Source organism: Corvus moneduloides, chromosome Z, assembly GCF_009650955.1.
Source record: "Corvus moneduloides isolate bCorMon1 chromosome Z, bCorMon1.pri, whole genome shotgun sequence".
Lineage (NCBI taxonomy): Eukaryota > Metazoa > Chordata > Aves > Passeriformes > Corvidae > Corvus > Corvus moneduloides.
The window spans coordinates 48876795-48901411 of record NC_045511.1 but is presented as its reverse complement, the minus strand read 5'-3'; the positions used below and the strand labels follow the sequence as shown (position 1 = coordinate 48901411).

The 24617-nt window shown below is 41.2% G+C and overlaps 1 protein-coding gene and 1 long non-coding RNA gene across 4 annotated transcripts; one reads left to right on the top strand and one right to left on the bottom strand.

Annotated features, from left to right (window-relative positions):
- Positions 1–1837: 1837 nt before the first annotated feature.
- LOX (lysyl oxidase) lies at positions 1838–15203 on the bottom strand. 2 transcript variants are annotated; one of them, XM_032095279.1, is made up of 7 exons: positions 14158–14974; positions 13631–13739; positions 12186–12323; positions 9701–9857; positions 7189–7284; positions 6942–7057; positions 1838–5521 (listed from the first exon to the last, which is right to left on the bottom strand). In XM_032095279.1, the coding sequence occupies exons 1-7, from the start codon at positions 14876–14878 to the stop codon at positions 5515–5517; spliced, it is 1344 nt and encodes a 447-aa protein (XP_031951170.1). In that variant the 5' UTR covers positions 14879–14974; the 3' UTR covers positions 1838–5514. The 2 variants fall into 2 exon arrangements, with proteins under 2 accessions (XP_031951170.1, XP_031951171.1); XM_032095280.1 differs by lacking the exon at positions 1838–5521 and having other exon boundaries at positions 6938–7057; positions 14158–15203.
- Positions 13856–21571, top strand: LOC116437545. 2 transcript variants are annotated; one of them, XR_004237354.1, is made up of 3 exons: positions 13856–13922; positions 17532–17653; positions 19748–21571. It is a non-coding gene; the product is annotated as an uncharacterized LOC116437545 (long non-coding RNA). The 2 variants fall into 2 exon arrangements; XR_004237353.1 differs by lacking the exon at positions 13856–13922 and adding an exon at positions 14824–14905.
- The last annotated feature ends 3046 nt before the right edge of the window (positions 21572–24617 follow it).

The window sequence follows — 24617 nt, the reverse complement described above, 5'->3', positions numbered from 1 at the left end:
TCTCTTTTTTTTTTTCTTCAAAAACATTTCTGAGCTCCTGCTTTAAAGAAAAGGAAAAAGATAACATACACTGAACATGAATGAGAGAAGAGAGATTAGGATACTGGCGTTACTTCATATTTTAATGGGTTACTGCTACTTTCTGCTGGTGCTTAGTGACTCACCTGGATCACAGCATTAATACATTATACAAATGAGTAGTAATATCTTTTATGTGTAACTGAGCAATTTATTTGTGAACTGATAAGCCCAGGGAACTTGCCTGGAAGTTTTTGATAAAGTTTAGAACATTTTCTCTTCATTATAACAATGTAACATGTTCAGCATATGTGTGATTTTAACTCATATCTGTATCACTGTTTAGACAGAGGCCTCTCACAAAATACTACCAATGTGTTTTTGTAGTGACATGGGAAGTTATTTCATTCTGTGATTATTAGATTTTAAAATGTTGAGAACCATGCTTTTCAGTTCGGTACCATACCATAGAAGAAATGTCTTTAGCCAGGTACATACTGTCAGATACTACTGGGCAGCTTCAGGTGCACAAATTTTTCACTTCAGACTTACCAACAAAACAATCTCAGATTTTTCAGTGTCTTTTAAGACACTAGACTAGTTTAAATGTGGTTTTGTTGGTTTATTTTTTTAATAGCAAACAGGCATATTATTGATCAGTTTGAAGACTTCCAAACAGGCATTAATATTTCTTTAGTGAGTTTTTATGGAATTGTTAGATCTGGAAAAATAGGGCTTAAATGAAAATTCAGTTACAGCAATACTTTCTTATGTGAAAGTGTTGAGCTGCTTTGTGAATGTAGACTGGTAGTAGACAATTTTGTGATACTAGACAGGTGATCTAATGTGAAAATGAGATAGCAGTATGGGGATAGAGGGTACTTGGGAACTGGGAGATGCTTTATTTTCAATAGATTTGAATATACTTTCTACAATTATCATATGCAATTTTTACTGCATTTTTGTATTTGCACAGATTCTGATCCACACCAGGTTCTGTGCTCAAGGAATAGCATTTGGAGAAGTTCTCAGTTGAAGCTCTTAGCTCTAATAAGTAGTAGGATAGGAAATACTTTGTTAAATAGAGAAACATTACACAAATTGGGTTATATCTGAAATAATTCTGTGTTTATTTTACTAATTTTAAAATATATTGCATTACTTTTTTCTCCACTTACGTGAAACCAAAAGTGCCATTAGTTGATATTTAAGTGTTTGACAGCTTCTTAGTAGAACAAGTCTCCAAACTTTTTAACCGTGCTCTTCTGTACTAGTCCCTCAGTGAAGGGACAAGACATGCTTCACAACTCAGACTGTTTCATCAGTTCAGCATACAGATTGAAGAGGCAGCAGGACGCTGGCTTGTACTCAGAGAATGTAAATAACAGAATAAAAAATTGTTTGGAGTAATTGCATGTTTAATCTGTTAGTCAAATTTCTAGAGTACATAGACTTTTCTACTATGTACTGCTCAAATGTTCTTTCCATGAAAGCATAGCTTTTGGAGCAGAAATTCTGAAAGTGCTTTTTAAGTTCCTGTTTTTACCAAGGCAGATAAGGTAAGGAGATCATGTGTCCAGATAAACCAAATGCCTCATCCTGTTAAGCCTTTTCATGTTAATCCTTTGTGTGGTATGAGGGATAATTGATCATGCCGTGAAATTTTATCTTTCTTGTTTCTACCTTGTTGTGACATTTTTTCTGAGACCACGTCAGAATGACAGAATCTTCCTCATTTTCATATAGACATAACCACCTTAACTAAAGCCTTCTCACTGGGAGATGGATCTGGCCTGTGCAGTAATACTTCAACAAGTAGAACGCTTGAAACATTTTATTCAAGTCATTTTCACATAAACTTGCAACCATAATACGGGCATGTAACACAAGAATATGAAAGTGCAATGAAGAATACAAAGCTAGTGCCTGAATATTATAAATTAGAGCTCTTCAGATAAAGATGCAAAGTTACTGAAATTAAGACTCTTTGAAGAAAAGTGAAGGAAATAATGAAAAATCTTCAAGAAAGTTGCAAAAACAAGTGGCATTTCACTGTATCTGTAGCATTTAGTTGCATAATAAAACCTCCCAATTACATACTCTTTGGTTTTAGTTCAAGTTAAAATCTTTCAGCACCTTTTAGGATTTGGAGAAAATGAAAATGCCTTTTTGGCATAAATACGAGACACAGGATAAACCACCTTTCAATGTCTCAGTTATGAAAACCACCCTGCTGGTTTTGAATGAGCACACTGCAAACAATGCATGAATGATAACAGGAAGGTACATTTGATATGTACACTCATTCTGGAGCAGAGAAAAAATGAGTCGACTTCTACTAACACAAAAACATCTACACAATATTTTGGTTCCATTGGTGACCAGTCTGTCATTTTTGTTACACTTTAGAAATACACAAATATCAAATGTATTTCAGGATTAAAAAAAACATAACAAACCCTCTAATGAGCCTGACATACATTATGTTCCTTATGTGCAATTCTTATGTAAAGATTTGAAATGTGGGAGGTCGTTGTTTCACACACATTTTTACAATCTTACTTTTCAGAACAAATTTGAGACTGCAAGACATCAAATTTATAGTTGAAATTTCACAAAATTTAAATCTGGTTTTGCTCCCACTGAGACCAATGTCAATATGCCTTTCAAAGATAATGGGAATAAATAAGCCTAATGTCTGGTAAAATTGAATCCAAATATAATTTGCTGTAAAAATAAAAGCTTTTACGAAAACAGATTTTAAAAATGTTTTTGAACAAAAATGCACATAATCCCAAAAACATATTCCAGTATGCAAAAAGTAAGGTGTCAAATCTGCAGAGCCAAGAAACTGAAAATACTGGTTGGTGCTCCCCTATTTAGAACTACTTCTGCACATGCTATATAACAAACTCTTCTACTGCGTTGTGATTTACTATAGTTAGACAGGGTTATAGTCACATTCCTTCATTTTTTTTAATCCTAAAATCCCTTGTTTTTCTGTTCATGTCTTAGGCAATTTTTGTGCTATTGTACATCAATGTCATGTTGCTTAACACACATTTCAAAACAAATACAATATTTTGCTACGGAAAAAAAAAGCTACATTTTCGTAGCTCCAATATCCCCAATATTCAAAGTTACAGCGTTCAACACCTTTCCAGACGAGGCCATTCCCACTTGTTCCACCTACACAGATGCTCAAGGCCCTCTGGCTCCTTGCTGACTGCAGTGGAGTTCTGCAAGTAGTTTGGGCACAGACATGTAAGCATGTGAGTGTGTCATGAGCGAGGGGTGCCCCCCTTCTTGCGGCTGCTCCGTCTCCAGTTACTGCTGTCATATCCCACATTCAGCATCAGGCACAATGAGGTACGAGCACACCACCTCTTCCCAGGAAGCAGCCCGTGCCCACAGCCGAGCTTCCATTCAGTAGCTTTTGTGTGCATTGCCCAAGCTGCTCTCAGGACTTTGACCCCAATTTTGACTCAAGTCTATAGAAAGGTGAATGCACTTGCTGCGTTCAATCCCTTAAAGCCTCTTAAACTTAAAACTCCTTGGGCTGAGATTTCAGAAGCCTAGACTTTAAACAGGCCCTCATTTTTGCAGACATATGTAAGAAATGGTTTTCTAATAAATTGAGTTTCCAAATTTTGCTTCTGTTCATTGCCCGTACTGGTTATTGATTGCTGAAATGGATCTCACAGCAAACAAAAAGGTATAAATTATATTATTCTGCACCCTCTTCCACTGGTGGGTAGTAATCACGAGGTTGCTGGTTCTCAGGTTCATTTTACGTGCAAATTTGTAACCAAGTTATGATTAAGGTGGAAATAAATAAATGTACTAAAGAACAGCTGATCCTTGAAGGATATTATGGTAATTCATCAAACTTCCAAATTAAATCCATAGGGTTCTAATGCATAAAATATTTCCAAATGCTACTTTAAGTATTCCCGATAGTGATAAAAAATCTCCATACTCCTCAAATTCTTCATTTCTAACTACATTGAATAGCACTTTTTTTTTTCTCTTTTAATATATTGAGCTTCCAATGTTTCATTAAGTGTTTTGAACTGCTGATCAAACTTATCAAATACCAATCAGTATTTCTAGGTCCCATTGTTCCAAAAGTAGATTCTTCATTTTACATGATCAGAAATCTGAAAAAAGACGCCAGATCCCCTTGTGATATGTCATTTCACAGTTTAAAACAAAAATCACAGCTACTGTAGCTTACAGCAGGGTGCACTGCAAAAGCAAAATAATTTGGGGATGGGAGGAGGAGTAGTATACCCAGCACCAGTTAAGCAGTTCAGCAAAAACATTAATTTGGGCTGGAAGTTTTTTGCCTTAACAATGTTGCATTTAGTTCCTGAACAGCCTAAAGTAGGATGTTAAATACACTGACTTTTGTTCTTCCTTTCTATATAGTATATTTCCAACTTTGTTATCTTGAATACTGAGATACACATTTTAAAGTCAACTACAGTACTTAAGGGGGAAGCAGGTAGTAGGTTTTCTTCACGCTAAAAATACTTTGTAAGAGATTCCGACCTACTTCTGTTTGTGGTGCCACCTGAGTTAATTGCCTGTATTATTTTGATGGTTAACCTGTTCAAGTTGGATGTTTTTCACAGATGACCACATCAGGGACTCTTCATCATCTCTAAGAGCCCATTTCTTGACAGGTATTTTTTTATCCACATTAAGTTTGCAGAAGTCTTTTTAAAGCCCCACCTTGAAAAATTTCTTGAACATATAAAGGTGGGTACGCTTTTTAATTAATTTTCACAGATGAAAGGTGTATTTCAAAACCCCATCTGTTTTTCACTTAAGAAAATGGAAAAATTTCTAAAGTATTAAAAATGTAAACATAACTTTTCTTGCAGGGGTATAACTGATATATATAATATATATGTATTTCTCTGCTATATGTTAATATTCCTTGAAAACTGAACATACTTCTCTCTTTCATATCAATGTGTCCTAGCAAGAATTTTTAATGGTACTGTATCGTTACTCTTAATCTGTTTTTCATTATTGTATTTTCTGAGATAGCTGACATTAGTACTTTCTCTTGCATTTTATTTAATTCATTTTGCATACATTTTTTTCTACCTTTTAAAATACGTTCAACTCATTCACCAATAATATTCCCACTGAAGTCTATTATTACGTAAACTCCAAATTTGAAGGAGCTAAGAAATGGTCCCATGTGTTTATGAAATAGTTAGATTTTCAAAATTTAAAATATCTCTGCACGAAGCACCAGTTTCACACATTTCAATAGCAATACAAGTAATGCCAATTTAAATTCTTAAAATCCAGTTAAGTTTTGGTTGAGAAGCAGCTGAAGTGTTTCAAAGTCACATAAGGTGTGTGGATGTATCTGTGTATGTTCTGCAGTTTTGCTTCTATAGTGTTTGCAACCTAGTGAAGTTTGTATAATGATACTTCAAAACATTTGGCACCATCTCATCCATATCTTGCATCTTTTCAGTATCTGTTGGAAGAAGAGAAATAATTTTATGCAGACAAGCAAGCATGCACAGAAAGAGGAACTGCTAAATACCCACTTGTCAGCTTGAATGCACAGGTCAGCAAACGTCAACACACCTTTTGTTTCCTAGCCCTGCGTGGGTATGTGTGCGTGAGACAGCTGTGAAGTATGATGTACATATATACATAAATATAGGGTGTTTTCCTGGAGAAGAGGAGGTTGAGGGGAGATCTCATCACTCCCTACAACTCCCTGAGAGGAGGTGGTGGTGAGGTGTGGGTCAGTGTCTTCTCCCACGTAACCAGTGAGACAGGACAGGAGGAAATGGCCTCAAGTTGTGTCAGAGTGATTTAGATGGGAGGTCAGGGCAATCTTTTTCACATAAAGGGTTGTAAAGCATTAGAGCAGAATACCCAGGGAAGTGGTGGGGTCACTATCCCTGGAAGTGTTCAGAAGCTGCATGAATAAGGCACTTGAGACCATGGTTTAATGGTGAGCATGGTGGTGATCTGAGGTTGATGGCTGGACCTCATGATCCAAAAGGTCTTTTCCAACCTTTTCTATTATTCCGTGTACTCAGTAACATTTTCATAGGCAAGATGGGGAGGCTAGAAGTTAAAAGCATGAAACATAAGTTTGCCTCATTTAACTACTGATTTCCTAATGCAAAGTAAGGAATGAATATTTTAAAGGCTAATTAAGCAAGTCACATTAGTTCAGTGTATTTGTTTCACTGACGCTGTTACAGAAGACTATACTGGTCATCTGTTTTACTTTTCATTTACTGCTCTGGAATTTTTTTCATATGAACCTCTATACAATGTTAATACTCATTCGTTATGCAATCCAAATGAAGTCCCTTGATAAATATTTTATGTGACTAACACAGTATTCTGAGAACTGCTTACCTCTGTGTTACAGGAGACTGCTTTCTGTGTGTTTCACAGATACTAAGGTACAGTAGGTCTACCGTGACAACATTTATTAAATGAATTTGCCTTTTTGGATGAAAAATGTAAAAAAGGCATAATTTTGGCATTGTTTAAACTTTAAAAGAACTAAACTGTAAATGGAGTGTGTGTGAAAGAACTGTTTCAGTGTGAAAGAACTGCAGCAGAGTAACATACATGTGTGGGATTTTGCAGAATGTCTTAAGAGCACTGCAGCTGGTCAGTTCTGTGTGGATGCTATAAAAGGGTACTGAACGATCCTAGAAAGGTCCCAGTGCAAGAACAAAGAAGGTGTCTGAGCCAGAGATTGTTATCTAGCAGACCAGACAGGAGCAGCAGTTTTGAAAGTGCTACATATTCCAACGGCACAAGTGCAAGAGCAAAATTCCCACAGTTTTTAAAATTCCTGAAACCCAAAAAACAAAATACTAACAGTGTGGCACAGTGACACAGAAAGCCAGGGAGGCACTTACGGTGAAATTGTACAGCCAGAGGCATAGGCATGGTGGCCCGTGTAGCGGATATCGCAGCGCACAATGTTGTTGGAGTAATCGGATTCAGGCACCAGGTAGCTGGGGTTCACACTCACCTGGAGGGGAGAAAGCACAGTGCTGTCTACTGCCAGGTTTCAGTTGGTAACTTACATACAACAGGGCAAATTATTTTCTTCTTTAAAAGCAAAAAAAAAACCCCAAACCTCCCCAGTCCCAGTACACTTACCTTCAGAATATAATTTCCGGGTTGTACATCAGTAATATCAATCCACTGGCAATCTATGTCAGCATTGTAAGTGTCGTAGCAGCCAGGGCTCAGACCCTTAAGAATGAGGTTAAAATGGGTGTAAAAAAAATTAATCTTTAGAAACAGTGACATTCTATACATTAGGGAGCTCGGACTGAAGTTCACTTAACCATCACAGTTCACTTAGAAAATTAACCTAGAAAATTAGTCCTATTTTTAGTTGGCATTTTACTTGTGTGTCTAAACTAGAACACTTAATTCTAATGTATTTTATAGACTGCTGTTTATTACTACTGGATAAGAAACGCCTATAATATTGACAGTTGTTCATCTGTGAGATACCTGTATTTTCTTATAATCACTTGTTACAGTACTCCTTTTATGAAAAAACTGTTGATGTTACTATTTCCTCTTTACATAAGATCAGAATAAAATAAAAATTGACCAAAGACTGGAAGTAAGTATCTGTAAATGTTGAGTGAATAGCTTCTGAGGTCCTTGAGTACCGACAGACTTGATCACCACATTGGAACCTCTCTCTACCCTTTGAAATGATGCAACTTTTTGCTGTGGATGCACTCTGCCCAAGTGCCATCTTTGAACAGTAGGGCCAACGGCCATTTTCACACTGACCCTTGCATGGAAATGGTGTCTCTTCAGACAAATAGTGACACAAGAATCTGAGGGAACTGAAAATGTAGCCTTTATTCTAGATGCATCTTTCTGAAAAATTCTTTGTGTTAGGAACATTAGTAAGAATCCCTACATATGAACGTATTGGTGGTTCAAATCTAGTGTCATTAGCTGTGGCCAATAGAGATTGCTCTAGGCAGAGCTGATCTGTTCTGGCAACACACAGAATACAGAAAACCCAAGTCCTGCAGGAATTCCCTCTTGACCCAGCCGGTGATCAGCTCAGACTCTCGCATGTATGTGCCAAGTCTGAGGCTGGAGAAAAGTTTTACAGTCCAATTACAAACCCCTGAATTATGGGCTTCCAGTGGAAATGCTGACACAGCCATGATTCTAGTGACACAAATACTCCAGCTGTAAAATATGTATGTTGCTTAGTTAGATCTCATGGTCTACAGAAGTAGAAAAGGTATTTATAAAACCTCTTCAAAGCCTTTATATATTGCAGATCATTCATTATAGTTAAAATTCAAATGTGGACACGTCAGCCAGTGAAACATAGCTGTCATTTCTCTGTTATAGAATAACTACCTTCTAGATTAAAAGCTGCAGTATAAGGGATAAAGTTTATGTGTAAGTATGGCCACATTGAGTTAAACCACAGATCCATCAAAGCTCAGTGTCATGTCTCTGATAGTGGTCAGCAGCAGATGCTTGACGAGAAAAGAACATAAGGTATGGGATGTGTAATGTCAGGCAAATTCCTTCCACCAGGCAGTTAACTGTATTTAAGGCATGGGGTACCATCATATTTTTGTGTCTAGTAACCTCTATTACTTTGTCTAAATTTTTCTTAAGCTCATGGAGATTTTTGATCTCTGCAACATCCAATGGCAAGGAATTTAAATCTTCATTCACGTGTCCAAAGAGCACTCCTCTTGGTTTTAAAGCTGTTGCCTGACAGGTGTTAAGTTCTTACATTGTCAGAAACAGCAACAATTGTCAGTAAATATCAACAATTTCCTCTTTCAATCCACAATCACTTAAGTTTTGGTCTTATTTCTAGTTTTCCAAATGGAATAGTCTATGAAAGCTCTTAGCCATACTACACTGTTGATCATCCTTGTTCTGCTGGGGTTGGCTGGTTTGGATTTTTTAAGCTTTTCTTTAGCAGTTCTGAGAGGTGGTGATGCAATATTCAAGGTAGGAGTCTTCCATGGATTTATCTATCATAATGGTGTGTTCCATTTTGCATGTTCCCCTAATAAGCCCTGGCACCTGGCTTTACGTTTGCACATGGCCCATCACAATGTCCACACAGCTGCCATTCCCTTTAACAGCCTCCTGGTGTACAGGCACAGAACAGTGCTCTGAGTTTTCTATGCCAGACTGCCAGCCAGCAGCTGCAGGTATTGAAGGAATCCAGCGCCTTACAGCTTCAGACTCCAAGCAAGGGAAGAAATACCAGCTGTGAACTCTGGGGCCAGCCAAGGACGTCAGTGAGCAGTCTGGGGCTGATGAACATTGGGAACAGCTTCTTTACAAGCTGTCTTGAGTGCCCCTTAGCAAGCTTGACCAGTCCTACAGCCACAAGAACTTGTGGTGTGTTTTAATACAGTTCAGTTACCAGTGGTGCTATGCTACTGAGTGTCACTGCACTTTGATAAGAAACCCACAGTTAACAGCAGGTGGGTGAATTAGCTGTCTCCAGGTTAGTATCCTGGTCTCCAGAATGGGGAATTCCAGAAGCTAGTTAGGGCATCAGCTAACTTAGGGCATCCTACGACTGGCAGTAAAGTTATCCAAATACAAACTGGGGGGGTGAAAGACACGTGGTTTTCTCCAAAGCAGTTCCTACCTGCGTGTGTGCTGTGCATGCATACCGCCTGTAATATCCATAATCACAGGAAGTATCTTCAAGGCAGAAACTTGCTTTGTGTCCTTCAGCAACTTTTCTATGTGAGCTCGCATCCAACAAGTCATAGTGGCTGAATTCATCCATGCTGTGATAATGTCTGTTAAACCATAGATGCATTATTAGAGATGGATCAGATCTTACCAACATTTTAAAATATTCTTATTTGATCTACATCCTGTTAAATCTGGCCAAATTTTATTTATTACCCAAAACCTGTGTGTTAGTATACTTTCCTACTACTGACCACTCAATTATTTTCTTTACTCCAATTTTCAAGTACTACATGTCATCTTCTATAAACAAATAATAGATTTTAATTTGTTATGGGAAAGATTCCATAGCAGCACTCTTTTTCCAAAATTTCCTGTTTCAGCTCTTTTCCAATAACAATAGCAAGTATTAAGTAGTTCATATTTGAATTGAACATCTTATAAGTGCCTTTAGCCAGGGTTTTGCTAGGAATGCTTACCTTACATACCATAAATTCCATGGAAGTTTGCTACTTGCTAGCAAAACCCCAACAATTTGGTTTCACTTTTCCATGGCCTTCAGACAATGTAACACATTCATAACATTGGTGAAGACAAAATCTGCATAAAGAATTCAGCTTCTGTGTACTGGCAATGCAGATTTCATTCAATGTCAATTATTTTTGCAGTCTGTACTTAATGCTGTCTCTATTTCAAAAGTGTGTATGGTTTTGATTTGGGCAAAGTGATGCATTTTTCTTGCTTTCACACAAAGTTCACAAAGTTTCACACAAAGTTTCACACAAAGAAGTGAGTTCTAGCTCTTACTGTGCAGCTTAACACCTCATATTCTTGTAATTTCGCTTTTTCCAAATGTGTGGGAAACCAAACTTGTCTTTTCTACATGCTGTCTTTGCAGCATTTGGCTGCTGTTACTTTTGAATGCTTTCAGCTCAGGAGGTGTGTGAAAAAACGTCTAATTAAACACAATTCAAATGTATTGGTAAAACAAAGCAGCACAGGAGCCTCACAAGCAGGCACATCCAGAACACTAAAACTGGGCCACGGATGATGATGACTAACACTGAAGTCTGATGGCTAGCCAAAGTAATTGGCAGTTGGAGTTCATTTCCAAATGAGTTTGTTTCACTGTTATGGAAATGATCACGAGAGATGCATTTTTTTGTAGGCAATGCATTTTCTGTCCAAGAACTGAATCAACATCAGAGACACTTTGCATCTGGACAGTGATAGCTGGGCTGTTGTGGCAGAGTAAGAAACTGTTTTTCTACAAATGGAAGATTTCAACTGCTCTCTACCCATTTCATCCATTTATCAACTTTGTAAGCATGAGGGTTGGGGGATTTTTGTTTTGGTGAAGATTTTTTTCGGGATGGAGGTTAACTAAAGCACTTGTGGAGGGGTTTTTTTAGGTTTGATTTAGTTTTAGCTTTTTGATCCTTGCAAGATTTATAAACTGAAAATATGAGTCTTTTTTGAAAGAATTTGTTCTAATCATATTAGTTTTTCATTCAGTGCCTCAAGCCTCTGAACCCAGAGAGAAATATTCCATTGGCTCAGAGGCCTTCAGATCAAGCCTACATTGCATACCATTTTTAAAAAGAATAATATTATCATTTATGTACCTGTAGCAGCAGAGCCATATTTTAAGTAAGTGGAAGTAAGTATTCTGGGTAATTAGTTCTGGTATTTTACAACTGCTCCTGCTGAGAAGTAGCAAAAATTGGAAAAAAACCTGCAAACTCTTGCATATGAGTTTTCTGAAAAGGTACAAGTTTGCAGTGTTACCTGCTCCCAAAATGCTGAAAAAGTTCTACTACATTTCCCTTGCTGTGTTTCTAGCAATTATACTATTTCTAGAGCAATGCTCCTATGTCAAAATATCATCATATGGTAAGAACATCATTGATAATGGGATCAGTCAACTCAGTAACTCTCCTTTTCCATATTGATCAGACCATCCCTTGTGAAGAATTAATCCATGAAATTCAGCTCAAGAATTATGGGTCACTGTTAAAAATGATGTGTTATTATAGGGAACATGCTAATAAATGAACATTTTAGGGTTTATAGAAACCCTATATATAAACATGTTTATTTTAACATGGTTGGGACTTTTATTTACTGATTACACTTAAATGTAAGGGGACTATATGTAAAATAAAAGGAGGAAGTGCTACTGTCAAATCTCTTTTCAGACTCGTATTTAATTTATATGTTGTAAGAGTTTCATACATATGGATAAGTTGTGTATCCATCTTGGTTTCATGTGTCTGTAGAAAGAGTAATTACCACTACATACAACTAATCAGACAGTAAAAGGCTAAAGTTTCCCCATGGTTTCTCTCTGCTTCACTTCAGTTTTAGAAAGTGTCCCCTTATAAGTGACAATTTGTTAGTGAAAATAATAATTAGAATATGAGCACTTCACTCACTGGTGACAGCTGTGCCACTCCCATGAATAACGGGGTCTGCTGGGCAGAAAATCCGACGTGCCTTGATTTTTCACTCTTTGGGGGAATCTCAGGAGCACCCGATTGTCATAGTCTCTAACATCTGCTCGATAAGCTGAACTGCAATGATGCAAAACAAGGAAAACAAAGAAAAAAGCCATAATTATGTGCAAGAAATACTTTGAAAAACACTTTATATTGTCTCAGAAGTAACACGGCAGAGATCATTTTGGGCCCCAATCTCCTTATGCATTGGAGATTCACAACAGGAATTCCATATGGTGTGGAAATGTCTCGTGTCAGACCAAGACCTGACAAAGACTCAGATCTGGTTTTAATTTTACAAACGGAAGGTTGACCACTGAATGACTCTGTCTATGAAGAAGATCAGTGCTTAGCTGTAAAATTACTCTGGTACCAAAAAGCACAATTTCATTTGTTGCTCTTAACCAAAATGACTCCCTGTGTATGCACGATCACAGAACAGATGTTTCATACTGTTGTAAAAAAAAAATTAATATGTATATGAATCAGGGTGCATTTTCTTATTCTACATAGCTATTATCTACAGTCTTTTAAGTACTGGAATATTTTAATCAACTAATAGCCAGCAAGAGCCCTTCAATGAGTCTTCATTGTGAAGCTAGCATAAAAAATACTGCTTCTTATGTCATGTTTTCTTTTTTCTGCAAGTGAAGAGCAAGCATGACCCTGGAAACAGTCTGACATAAATTAGTGACGCTGGTAAATAAATAAATCTGTTTTGCATGATAAGGTATCAAACAAGTTAAAATGGTTAAAAACAGCCATGTCGATTTCTTTCCAAGCAAAACAGGAAAAATCCCTCCTTGCCAACTGGACAAGACCTGACTTCATAACAAAGCTGTTATTTCAACCCCTTAAGAGACTCTGAAACACTTTTCAGAGAGATTTTAGTTTTAGGAGACATTACAAGGCATAGGCCCAGAAACAATTATCTTATTATAATCTTAATAGTAAATTGTGGTGGTTAAGAATAGGGGTTTTGTTGTTTGGTTGTTTTTTGGGGTTTTTTTATGAAGTAGCATATGGTCTTGTGAGAGTAGAGGAGGGAGATGAAAATCAACAGATTGAAGTGGTTTTCTAGGTGCCTCCATTTCATAAAATTCAGAAATGTTCAAGTGAGCCTGGCAATAGAAACATGTAATACAATTTTTCACAACATGTAGGTTCTTCAGGAGATCTGTAGCTTGTCTCTCTAACATGGCAGTATTGCTTTCTGATGTGCACACTCCACCATCTGCCACAAACTTGGAAGAAGGTTACAGTGGGCTGTGTTTCCTTGCACTCTCCAGCCTCACCCTTCCCCACTCTTCACCGTGTTCACAGGTGGAAACAGGAGCACAGCAACCCGCAGAGAACGGGCAAAAGCTTGGGACGATGCCTACCTTGCCAAGCAGTTCTCCTCGGCAGCACATCTCAAGTTATACATGGACATCCTCTGGACATATGTGGACGCCTGGATGTAATAGGGATCTGGGACTAAGTCAGGGAGACCTGCAGTTCATCAAACCAACCACATAACAGCAAGATCAACGCAGGACACGTTTGCAAATATTTGGCTACCATCCCAGTCGTTAGGGGCCGTCGTTTTGCCTCTGCCCTCCGTTAACCTCGCATCCCCCTTTGCTCAGGCTTGTCCCAAACACCCCATCGCAAGCACGACGCCCGGACCCCTCGGTGGGCTTATCGGCAGCTCGCCCCTCTCCCAGAGGCGGGGAGCGGGCTGCCTGCCGTCCGAGAGCCGGGCGAACGCTTGCCCGGTCAGGTTTTGCCCCGAGCGAGGGCCAGCAGGGCAGGCGACCCCCGCAGCTCACCCCGCCGGGACCGGCGTGCGCGGAGCGAGCGGGTCGTGCGGCGGGGCCGGGGCCGCCGGCAGGGGAGGGACGGGACGGGCGGAAAGGAGGGCTCTTACCGTACTGGAAGTAGCTGGTGCCATAGCCGGGTCTGTACCTGCTGCCCTGGCGGGGCCTCTCGTAGGTGTCGTAGTAGTTGTAGTAGGGGTTATCGTCCGTGTACTTGTAAGGGTTGTAGGGGTCGTCTCCTACCATGACATCTTCCCGGCCGGGCCTGAAGCTGCCCAGGGGCGGCAGGCTGCCGACCCCGGTGCTGCTGCCGTTGCCGTCGGTGCCGGTGCCGCCGGCGGGGCTGGCGGGGGCGCTGGGTCTCGGCGCCCCCGAGGAGGCGCTCCGGGCCGCGGCGGTGGCGGCCGCTGGGCTCCGCTGCGCGGCGGCGGCGCGACCCCCGGAGGAAGCCTGGTAGCCGGCCTGGAACCAGCGCCGAGCGCCGGAGCCGCCCCGGCTGCCGGCGGCGGGCTGGGGCTGGGGCTGCGCGGCGGCGGCGCGGGCGGCGGCTCTCCGCGGCAGCACCGTGCCGTTGTTCCTCAGCAGCAGGATGGGGCTGCCCGCCGCCTCCGCCGCCTGCCTGCGCCGCGGGGGCTGGTACTGGGAGCCCAGGCTGAGCAGGCTGTACACCTGCCCGTTGTTCTCCCACTGGATCCGCTGCCTCCAGGCGGCGGGGGGCGGCGGGGGATCCCGGCGCGGCGGCTGCTGCTGGCAGCCGGCGGGCCAGAGGCAGCTCCAGTAGATGCACGCGTGAAGCTGGGCGAGCAGGAGCCCCGGCGGCGCGAAACGCATCTTCTCCTCTTTCGTGGGCGCCGGCGGGTAGCGAGATACGGGCAAAACTGGGGAGGGGAGGGGGGGGCGAGCGGAGAGCGAGGGGTGCCTTTCCTACTCGGAATGGAGCGGGGGGAGGGGGGGCGGTGCGGGGAGGCCGGGGGGTGCGGGCTGCGCCTCTGGAAGGCTCAGGCGGGCAGCGGGGTCTCAGGCGCTGCGGCACCCGAAAGGTGCCATCGGGCAGGTCGGGCCGTCGGAAAGGAAACCCGGCCCGGGGGAGGCGGCGAGAGCGGCTTTTCTTCTCCCCGGTATTTATAGGCGAGGGAATGCGAATGGGAGCCGGAGCAAACAATCAGCCTCTCATCGTCCTCCGGCCCGCGCTGGTGTCTGGAGCGAGGGAAGGAGGAGGAGGAGGAGAGACCAGGGACTTTAAACTTGCTGGCACGCTCGCAAAGTTACACAAGCCCCGCTGGCTGGGCTGGCTGCACCCCCGCCATTTGTTCACGTAATGCGGCTGGAAACGTGCGGCCCTGACAGTTCCCCCCACGGCCGCCCCCGCCCACCCCGCGCGGGGGCGGCTCGGGGGGAACGGGGCGGCTCGGGCCGGCGCGGCGGCGGGGGCTCCCCATCCTCCCTCCCTGCCTCCTTCCCTGCCTCCTTGCCTGCCTTGCCTCCCTGTCTCCCCCCGCGCCCCGAGCCGCGCCGAGCCGTGCCGAGCCTGCGGCGGGCGGGCGCGCTCAGACACACGTAGGCTGCCAGAGTATGCCGTGGGGCAGCGCCAAAGTATGCAAAGGAAAAATGCTATTAGCTCATCAGCGCTGGAGAGACTAGAAACGGGGTGGCGGGGAGGGGGAAGGGGCCGCTGGCGAGAGAGGAAACATGTTTCTGGAAAATGTGCTGGCCGGCACATCTCCCGCGCTAGAGCAGCTGCTGGTGACCTTCGTCTCAGCGCTGAGTAACAGTCGGATCCCCTTAATGACCTCTTAATTAGGAGAAAACTTCCATCAAGTAAACTCTTGACTATTGACTTTTGGGGTTTGTGCATATGAGTCACACGAGAAATATATTGGCGATGGTCCTCCCGGAGTAAGTTTTCATTGAAAAGTGAAATTTCACATGGGAGAGGCTTAGCCCTGTCACCAGAACAAATAAACCTAGTTCAGGCAGTGTCTCCCCAAAACCATGCCGGAGAAGAGGAGCAGGCTGCAGCCCGAAAGCCTCTCCCTTCCTTCCTGCTTTTACAAGAGTTCATCAAGGCTGTGTTTTGATAAGTACAATCACCCAGCAAGGCAAATGAATTAAGGTCCGTGGATTTCAGCCAAAACTTCTTTTGGGTGTATTTTTCCAAGGGCTGTTTGCTTATGAATCCTTGCAAAGGAACTGAGGAGAATACACAAAAGTTCTTCTTCACCAAAAGTTGGGTGGTGAGGATATTTAAGTGAATCCTGTCAATGATGATCAGCCTGGGCAGGAGGTTTTCACCCTACTCAGATAGATTCAAGGCAACCTTGGACCGCTGCTAGCTTCCCCATGTCAGGTTAACAGCCCACAGGTTACTGGCCAGGTGAATATTTGCCACTGGATTTTGATGTTCTTGAGACACTTCTCCTGTCATTTGTTGTGCTGTAGTTTATTTTAATTGCATACTACTTTAAATGGTGCACACCTAATAACTGAAAACCAGAAAAATGTGGTCCCACATTGCGGCTGTGATGGATGGTGGTGGATGCTGATTTATGCTGCTATAGGATTAGTTGTAGTGCTCATCTTTGAAGTACTTTCACCACCCTGAAATCAGTGGTGCCACCCTACATGTCAAAGGTCCCCCCGTGGACAGGGGGGTCATTGGCTCTGACTGGCACCAGGTGCTCACCATGGTAGGCTTGCTCATCCTGCTCTAACCATTAAAATGGTCAGTCTGGAGAGTACTGAGGAGCACAAGGCAGGTGTGCTCCGAAGACAGCAAAGTCTTCTCACTTGAGAACGTACCCAATAGCCAAGTAGGTGCTTGTTACCATTGCTAGCCAGCACCAGGGTGGTGGGGAGCATCTGCAGGACTGGGTGCCCAAGGAGAACAGTAACCGGTGTCTTTCCACAAGTGGGTTGTATGTGCTAGTTTGGGCAGTCTGCTGCAGAGGTGGTTGGGTTTGGGCTCTCTTATTCATTGTATTTGCAGGCTGTTCATCCCCTATGATCTTTCTTATTGTGGCTTTGAAAATATTATTGTCCATTTAAGGGTTTGCCTGGAACAATCAATGACTAAGGCTGAGTAAAGAGGAAAGGTTGAAGATAGGGAAAATGCAACACTGAAGGAATGAGATTTCTGTCTTTTTAATCTTCCTCTAAATATTACTAATGGTACAAACAGCAGGTTGTTGCCCAATGTGTGATATTAGACAATGTTTCCACACAGTGGGATTCCAGCCATTTTTTCTTATGCCTGATTAAGTTACTACTTTTCATGAAACCGGAGAAAGCATATTTGAGACTGGTATTCTCACCCATCTATCATCCATTCACACTGTTTGCCATTTTTCCCATAGCACAAGTGTCATTTGTTAATTAATTTAGGGTTCATAATGCCTGGAAAGCACTATTAGCATCCCTAGAGAGTGGTGTCCTTCACTTAGCATTAGGTGCCTATGTCCATTTAACTATTGTCCTCTCTCCACAGGTTGCCTGATTACACCAGGTTTTTACATGATGGGTCTGAATAGACCATCAAAAAGCTCTGTGACCTGAGGTGTGGAGGCAAAGATTTCTGCAATACTGAAAAAAGACACATAAGCAAGTCAGGTACTGTGACTGCTTTAAAACTGCCCTAAAAACTGTCGAGCACTCTGATATTAAACTTTCTCATGAGGTTGATACAGCTTCTTTGTAAAGTCCATTTCTGATACTGATCACAGTTAATTTAGTTACTTGAGTTTTTGCCTACCTTTCTTTTTTGTCTGGAACAGCTGGTATTCCTGGGTACTTGTTGCACTGGGGATTTTGATTTCTGCCACCTACAGAAATAAATACAGTCTATATCAACTGAGAAATAAAATCTCCCTTCACTAAAAAATGACGCTAATTAAAGCAGATGTCTGTAAGTAATTGCAGTAATGTCTCAAAACCTCGTATCAGTGGGTAACTTATATTTAAATTTACTTGTAAGGTTGTTGCAGCCCTCATTCGGATGTTACAAACAGAAAATGTCTTCAATGGCATGAGTAGCATTTGGAGTTACCCTAATGTGTACACTACTGCTAAACTGCTAATTCAGTTGTGAATCTTGAAAAATATTAACCTGTTCACCAACAAAAATACCTCAAATAGAACCAAAGCTATTTGAATTTGGCATGTCTTAGTACGTGTTCTAAGACAGACATTTTAAGGTTCTTTAATCTTACTATTTGATATGTGTATGAAAAAAGTATGATAGTGTAGAAAAGGGGAAACAATTTTAAATGTCAGTTTACATCAATGGCTTTATTTGTTACTTTTAATATTATTTTAAAAATATCAGTTCTGTAGTTATGGGTTGGATAATTTGTGGCTTTGTTTAGTCATAAACTGGTATGCTTAGCCAGAGTCACACACAAAAAACAAGAAATAGAAATAATTTTATAAAATCCTAAAAGGAAATTATACAAACTTAGTATGTGTTAAATATATTTATAAATTGATATTTTTTCATTTGGGATTAAAGGGTTGTTTGTTGAGGAGTCACTACAAGACAAATCTTGAAAAGTAGTGGTTGGTTTCAGCTTTTTCTAGCTGGGAAAAAGTCAGTGTGTTCATCTGATTTATGCTTGAATGGACAAAGAACTTACTCTGATTCTTCTGTTTGCATGAACACTGAGTCGTAGCTAGATTATTCAAATTTATCTTATTTCGTAGATCTTACTTATAACACTTTTATAAATTGCCATTTTTTGCATTCAGATATTAAAAATTGTGGAATTTTGTTGCACACCAGAACACTATGGATTTTTCTGAAGCATATTTTACAGAAGGTCCAGGTATCTTTATTTAGGAAGTTGGTTGTAAATCCATTGCATTAAAAGATTCCTAATTATAATGAATTCCCCTTAATAATTGGAATTAAGATGTAAAGGTATTCTTTACAGCTTGTGAACATTACTAGAAACTAAGAACACTGAGCATTTTCAGATTCAGGTCTGTAATGAGATTTTTTAACAAACCAACTTAATTAGAGACAAGGGTTATAAACTTTTTCTGACATCAGTAGTCTTTGGAGCAGACAGTTATTATTTTTACAAAAGTTAGTCTTCTAGTTAAATTTAGCTACCCTTTGTATGTCTAATACTGTCCCTGTCCAGCTCTGTGGGGTCCTGTGTGCATCCAGAGATGCACGGGTGGGTTCAGTAATACAGTCGGTAGCAAAGAGTCAAGAAGGGCATTTGCATGCGGGTTTTTTTCCTTTGTTTGTTTTTTGTTTTGTTTTTCAAACCATAACAACAGTTTAATGTATCTTTTTTAATTATACAAAAGTCCCACCCCAATAATTCAAACATTAATAACTGATCCACTTGATACAAAACCAATTCATCCAGGCAAAACAGTAGAGGAATGTAGGATTCATTTTTAATTAAAGATTATCATTGACAATCATAGTATGGACAGATTTGACTAATTATTATTCTAACTGGTGTTTTGTCCTGGGCAAATCTCTCCACACCTTGGCTATGCCACAGTGCACTTCCAGTACACACATGTAAAGCTGTCTACAGGAGCCCTTCACAAAGTTATGTTCAGTTTCAGCTGTCATGAGTTAAACAACATTGAAATCGTGTATAAATCATCAAGGACATTCAGAATGTCAGATGTGAAGCCTGTGTGACAAGAAGTGATTCCAAATAACTTTGTCCCCTACCTCCACAGAAGGTGCCTTAAAGGACCCAGGAGACAACGCGGAGGCACCAGGCACCACCACAGACTCCTGCCGGCACCTACCCTTCCCTTCCCCTGCTGGATCATGTTCTAAGGCAGCCAAGTGCATCAGCAACCTAGGCTGTCTTCACATCCTCTCTCAGTCAGTCTTCAGACTCCACATCACTCACCTCCTCTGTAACATTCAGAACCAGATTTCCTTCACAGCAAACTGAGATACAAATATCTTTCTGACTACTGTCATGAACACGAAAATGCTGCAGAATGCACATGGCTCAGAGACCATAGTCTGGGAGCCAGGTAACTTCAGCAGAGGAACAAATTCGAAGTCAATAATTTGTTGCTTTCACTGGAAAACCTTTTAGGAACCCGGGCTTTGTAGTGCTTGGGAGGCAGGGCTGTGAGCCTGGTAGCCCGAACATTGATCAGAAAGTAAGGCAGGGGACTAATCCCTTTCTAGCTGTTGTGACTGCCCAGTGATTGTCCCTCTACCCTCATTAACTAACATTCAGAAATTAAAACAGTGCTGCCTGGTCTCAGCTCTTCTCCAGCTCATTTATTGTGTATGGTATACAGATTGGTCTCTTCTTGTTTATTCTGGGGAAGCAGGAGGTTGGCCACATTCATGAACTACCCCTGAATCCTCACTGTCAGCTTCAGTAGCTAAAATGAAGAACAGAAAAATGTCAGAGTTAAACACAAACAAAGAAGCCAAAACCCCAAACCCTCTGTTAATACCGTCCCTGCCCGGCTCCGTGGGGTCCCGCGTGCCCCCGCAGACGCACGGGTGGGCTCAGTGCTACAGTCGGCAGCAAAGAGTCGAGAAGGGCATTTGTGCGCGTTCCGGCAGGAGCATTTATTGCCGCTGCGCTGCCGAAGGGTGCACAGGCAAACAGAACACGAGCGCAAAACTCAGAGTTTTATCCGGGGCCGGGGAAAAGGCGGGATTGGGGAACAGGGACCAATGGGGAAGCTCTGGGGGAGTGACAAGGGTGAGAGGCTGACAGCCAACCGGGGAATCCAAACTGGGATAGATTCACATAACAGAGCAATGCATCCAGGGAGAAGCCTTTCTGGTCACCCTAACATAAAGTGGTTCTCGGGGTACTAGGGACTTGTCTTACTGAAAACTCTCTGTCCCTTGTAATGTATGTTCACCGGCCACCACATATGTCTGATTTTGAAATCTCTAACCAGGCAACTTTCCACTACCATAAGTAATGTAAAAGTAAACTTTCAGACTTTTTTTCCTGCTCTGAATTTATAGAGAAACAAATAGATTTTTGTTGTTTCAATGAAATAATCAACTTGTTGAAAAAAGAATATTATTAGAATTTTATTAGCAGGTAATGTCCTCGATTCAAAATTAACAGCAAAAATGCCACCTGTCCTTTACATTATATTTTAGGTTCATCTATCTGCATTACAATACTAGTTTGTGGTTGCTTTGTTTTATACACTTTAGATGGAACTGCTGAATTGCAAATACCTGCACCAGATAAAGCAGATTAATCATACTTGTCTATCTCTTCAGGATCTGACAACTTAATCAGGAAAAGCAGCTACAGGACCTAAGACAGAGGTTGCTCTTTTCTTGTGTGATGAGGGCTGAAGACAAGGCCTTCTGATATCAGTGGATTTTTTGTTAAATCAGAGGTTTTCAATGAGGTTTTAATAGCAGTATTTTTTAAGGCTAGAGTGTTGATGTGTTGCTAAAGCTGAACATGGGTGGTTTTGCAGGATGCAGTTATATGGTTTCTTTCTTGAATGTAAGTTTTAAAAGAGCATAGTGAATATTAAACAAAAAGTCTTTCACTTCTTGAATTTATAGTGTGTTTCATCTCTGTATATTTTTTCTAACTTTCCTATTTGTTTTCTGTCTTCCAAGATTTCTATAAAAGCGAGATTTCTAAAATTGTGAGATAAATAGATAAATATGCCATTACTGCAAATTCAATCAGAGATTTGAAAATCCACCAAAGCTTTTTCTTGTCTTATACATCAGCATCTGTAATGAAAGTTTCCTTAACTATTGTCTATGTAGTATTCATTGCAATGGTATGCAAGTAGTCTGATGACACATACAAAGGAACAGAAATCCAACACATTCGAAGTAAAGAGCCCATTATCTGTGCATTAACACCTGTGATAGGTACTAAACTTCATTTAGCAAGGTCAATAAAATTCAAATTAGATTAGTACAGTGTATGTGTAAAGATTGCTTTATTGCTTAGGGAGTTCAGTCCTTTACTGTCTCCATAAGCTGAGCACGTGCTAAAGGACTGCCCACCATCTCAGACACAAACACCTAATTTTATTGAAATCTGTGACTACTGAGGAGAGGTTACTGTGAAAATCACAAACTGGCCGAACAGTTCTATACACAGGCACATCTTTGTTGTGGTGGTGTTCCAAAATGAGTCTTCCCTTCTGCGTATTTTGCACAAAAGCAAGAAAACCCATCTAGTAAGGATGGCTTGAGAGAACAATTAGTTTTGAATCAAGATATTCACCCGGTTGAGATTGATTATGAACGTTATGTATAAAGGGAGAGAAATGGATAGCTTTCCAAATCTGTAATTTTCTTTCCATCTTCAGCAGGATATAAGTCCCTGTAAATCATTCACAAAGAGGAACACTGCCCAACGTAAGAGCAGAGCACATCAGCAGAAATTTTGGAACATGATTTTACTATGCATCTCATCAAAAACTCTCCTAAATACCTGGATGTGGTAGTTTTCTTCATAGCATCCTTGCCTTTATAACCATCCCTGAATTTGTGTGGCCATCACAGAGACAGGTAATTTTATATGTGGAACTTCAATGTCTGATGGAAAAGCCAGAGAAAGCCCCTGTTTCAAATCCCAAGGTGAATTTTCAAAATTGACATTAGAAAAAAATTTGGTGTTATACTGACAAGGCTCAGTAAAAACAGCAATCAGTATTGCCCTTCATAATGCAAATGTGAATTCATAAAAAGTGGGGCACTGATGATGGTAAATGAAGAACTGGCAGAGGAACTCCTGTATTCCTATGACTATGATTTTAATGTCTGCTACTTTGTTTTCACTGGGGAATATGTACACAGTAAAAAACAAGCAACCCCCCTGCGCTTTTGCATTAGAATGTTTAGAGGTATCAAGGACATTAGAAATAGAGTTTGCAGTTTGCATTCAAAAAGAAATGAGGGTAGAATAGAAACAGTTGAATGGCACAACTTCTCCAAAGTGAGATCTGCTTCTAGCAGGACATGGAAACTTGAAAAAGGTCTTCTGATAAGAGACGCAGGTTCCAACTTGTGAGTTATATTAGCCAAGCTCCTACAGAAAAAGAGTATTGTTTAGGCATCTATCCCTCCTGGATATGTACAGCAGTGCTTTGCTGTATCTGATGTCAAAATGGAAATACCTGATAAGGAGGCAGGATGTTTCTAAAATAAATATCTCACATTTACAAGTCAGTCTCGGTTCCCAGCGTGGTATTGGCAAGCAAATATTTGATATTATTAACACCTATTGGCTCTATTTTGCTTATCAGACAGCTATGTTCAGAAAGTTTTGTATGTAAACCCTGCAAAAGGTTTTCTGTGTGCATTACGTAAACATACCTAGTGCATCCTCCTGAATGATCTGTCAGCGCATGTGGATGACAGGGAGTTCATTAGAGGCAGCCAACATGGCTTCACCAAGGGCAAAATCCAAAGAGCTGCCCTCAACATCTCAGTGTCCAAATGGTGATCAGTAACAAGCGTCCCTCAAGGGTCCATATTTGGTGCTCAGTATCTTTACTAATGACACAGACAGTAGGATTGAATGCACCCTCAGGAAGTTTTCTGAATGGTGCAGTTTCCTTTGCTGGAGAGAAGGTGCTCCTCCACTCTGTTCTCCTGAGACCCCACCTGGAGTACTATGTCCAGCTCTGGAGTCCTCAGCACAAGAAAGATATGGACCTGTTGCAGCAGGCCACAAAAATGATCAGAGGGCTGGAGGACCTGCTTATGAAGACAGGCTGAGAGTGCTGAGGTTGTTCAGCCTAGAGAACAGAAGGCTTCAAGGAGACCATCTAGCAGCCTCTTAGTTTATAGAGGTGTCTTATAATAAAGATGGAGGGAGACTTTTTACTGAAGCCTGTAGTGACAGAACAAGAAGGAACATTTTTAAACTTAAAGCAGGTAGATTTAGGTTAGATACAGGCAAGAATTTTTTTTACAATGCTGGTGGTAAGACATGGAAAGAGGTTGCCCAGAGAAGCTGTGGATGCCCCATCGCTGGAAGGGTTCAAGGCCAGATTGGATCGGCTTGGAGCAACCTGGTTTAGTGAAGGTGTCCCTGCCCATATCAGGGTGGTTGGAACTAGATGATCTTTGAAGGTCCCCTCCAATCTAAACCATTCTATGATTCTGTGAAAATAGACATAATTCCAACCCTGAAACAAACCAACTTACATATAACAGTAGAGATATGCCAGTTTGCCTGAAGTGATAGTCTGGACTGGTGAACATTTCTTGGCTTCTGAGCATTTTTTTGTCCAGGCTTAACTAATTAAACTAATTTAAGAAGATTGAAATAAGTAGTGTATAATTGAGTAAGTCTTGGGAAAAACTGACTTTATTTATTTACCTTCCTTATAAGATGAAGAGAACACTAAACCTATTGAGAAGTGGTTTGTTGTTCAGATTCTCATCCTATCAAGTACAGGATCTTGGTTCTGTTATCTTTCCTCCTCGCTGCTCTTGTTTTTTTCCAGTTGTTATGTCCTTTCTCAAGTCAGGTGTAAGATCCCCAGGGCAGGGACCATGGCTTCCTATGTGTCAGCTCAGTGGTGCTCACAGTAGGGCACTGAGTCTGACTACTACTTTTGG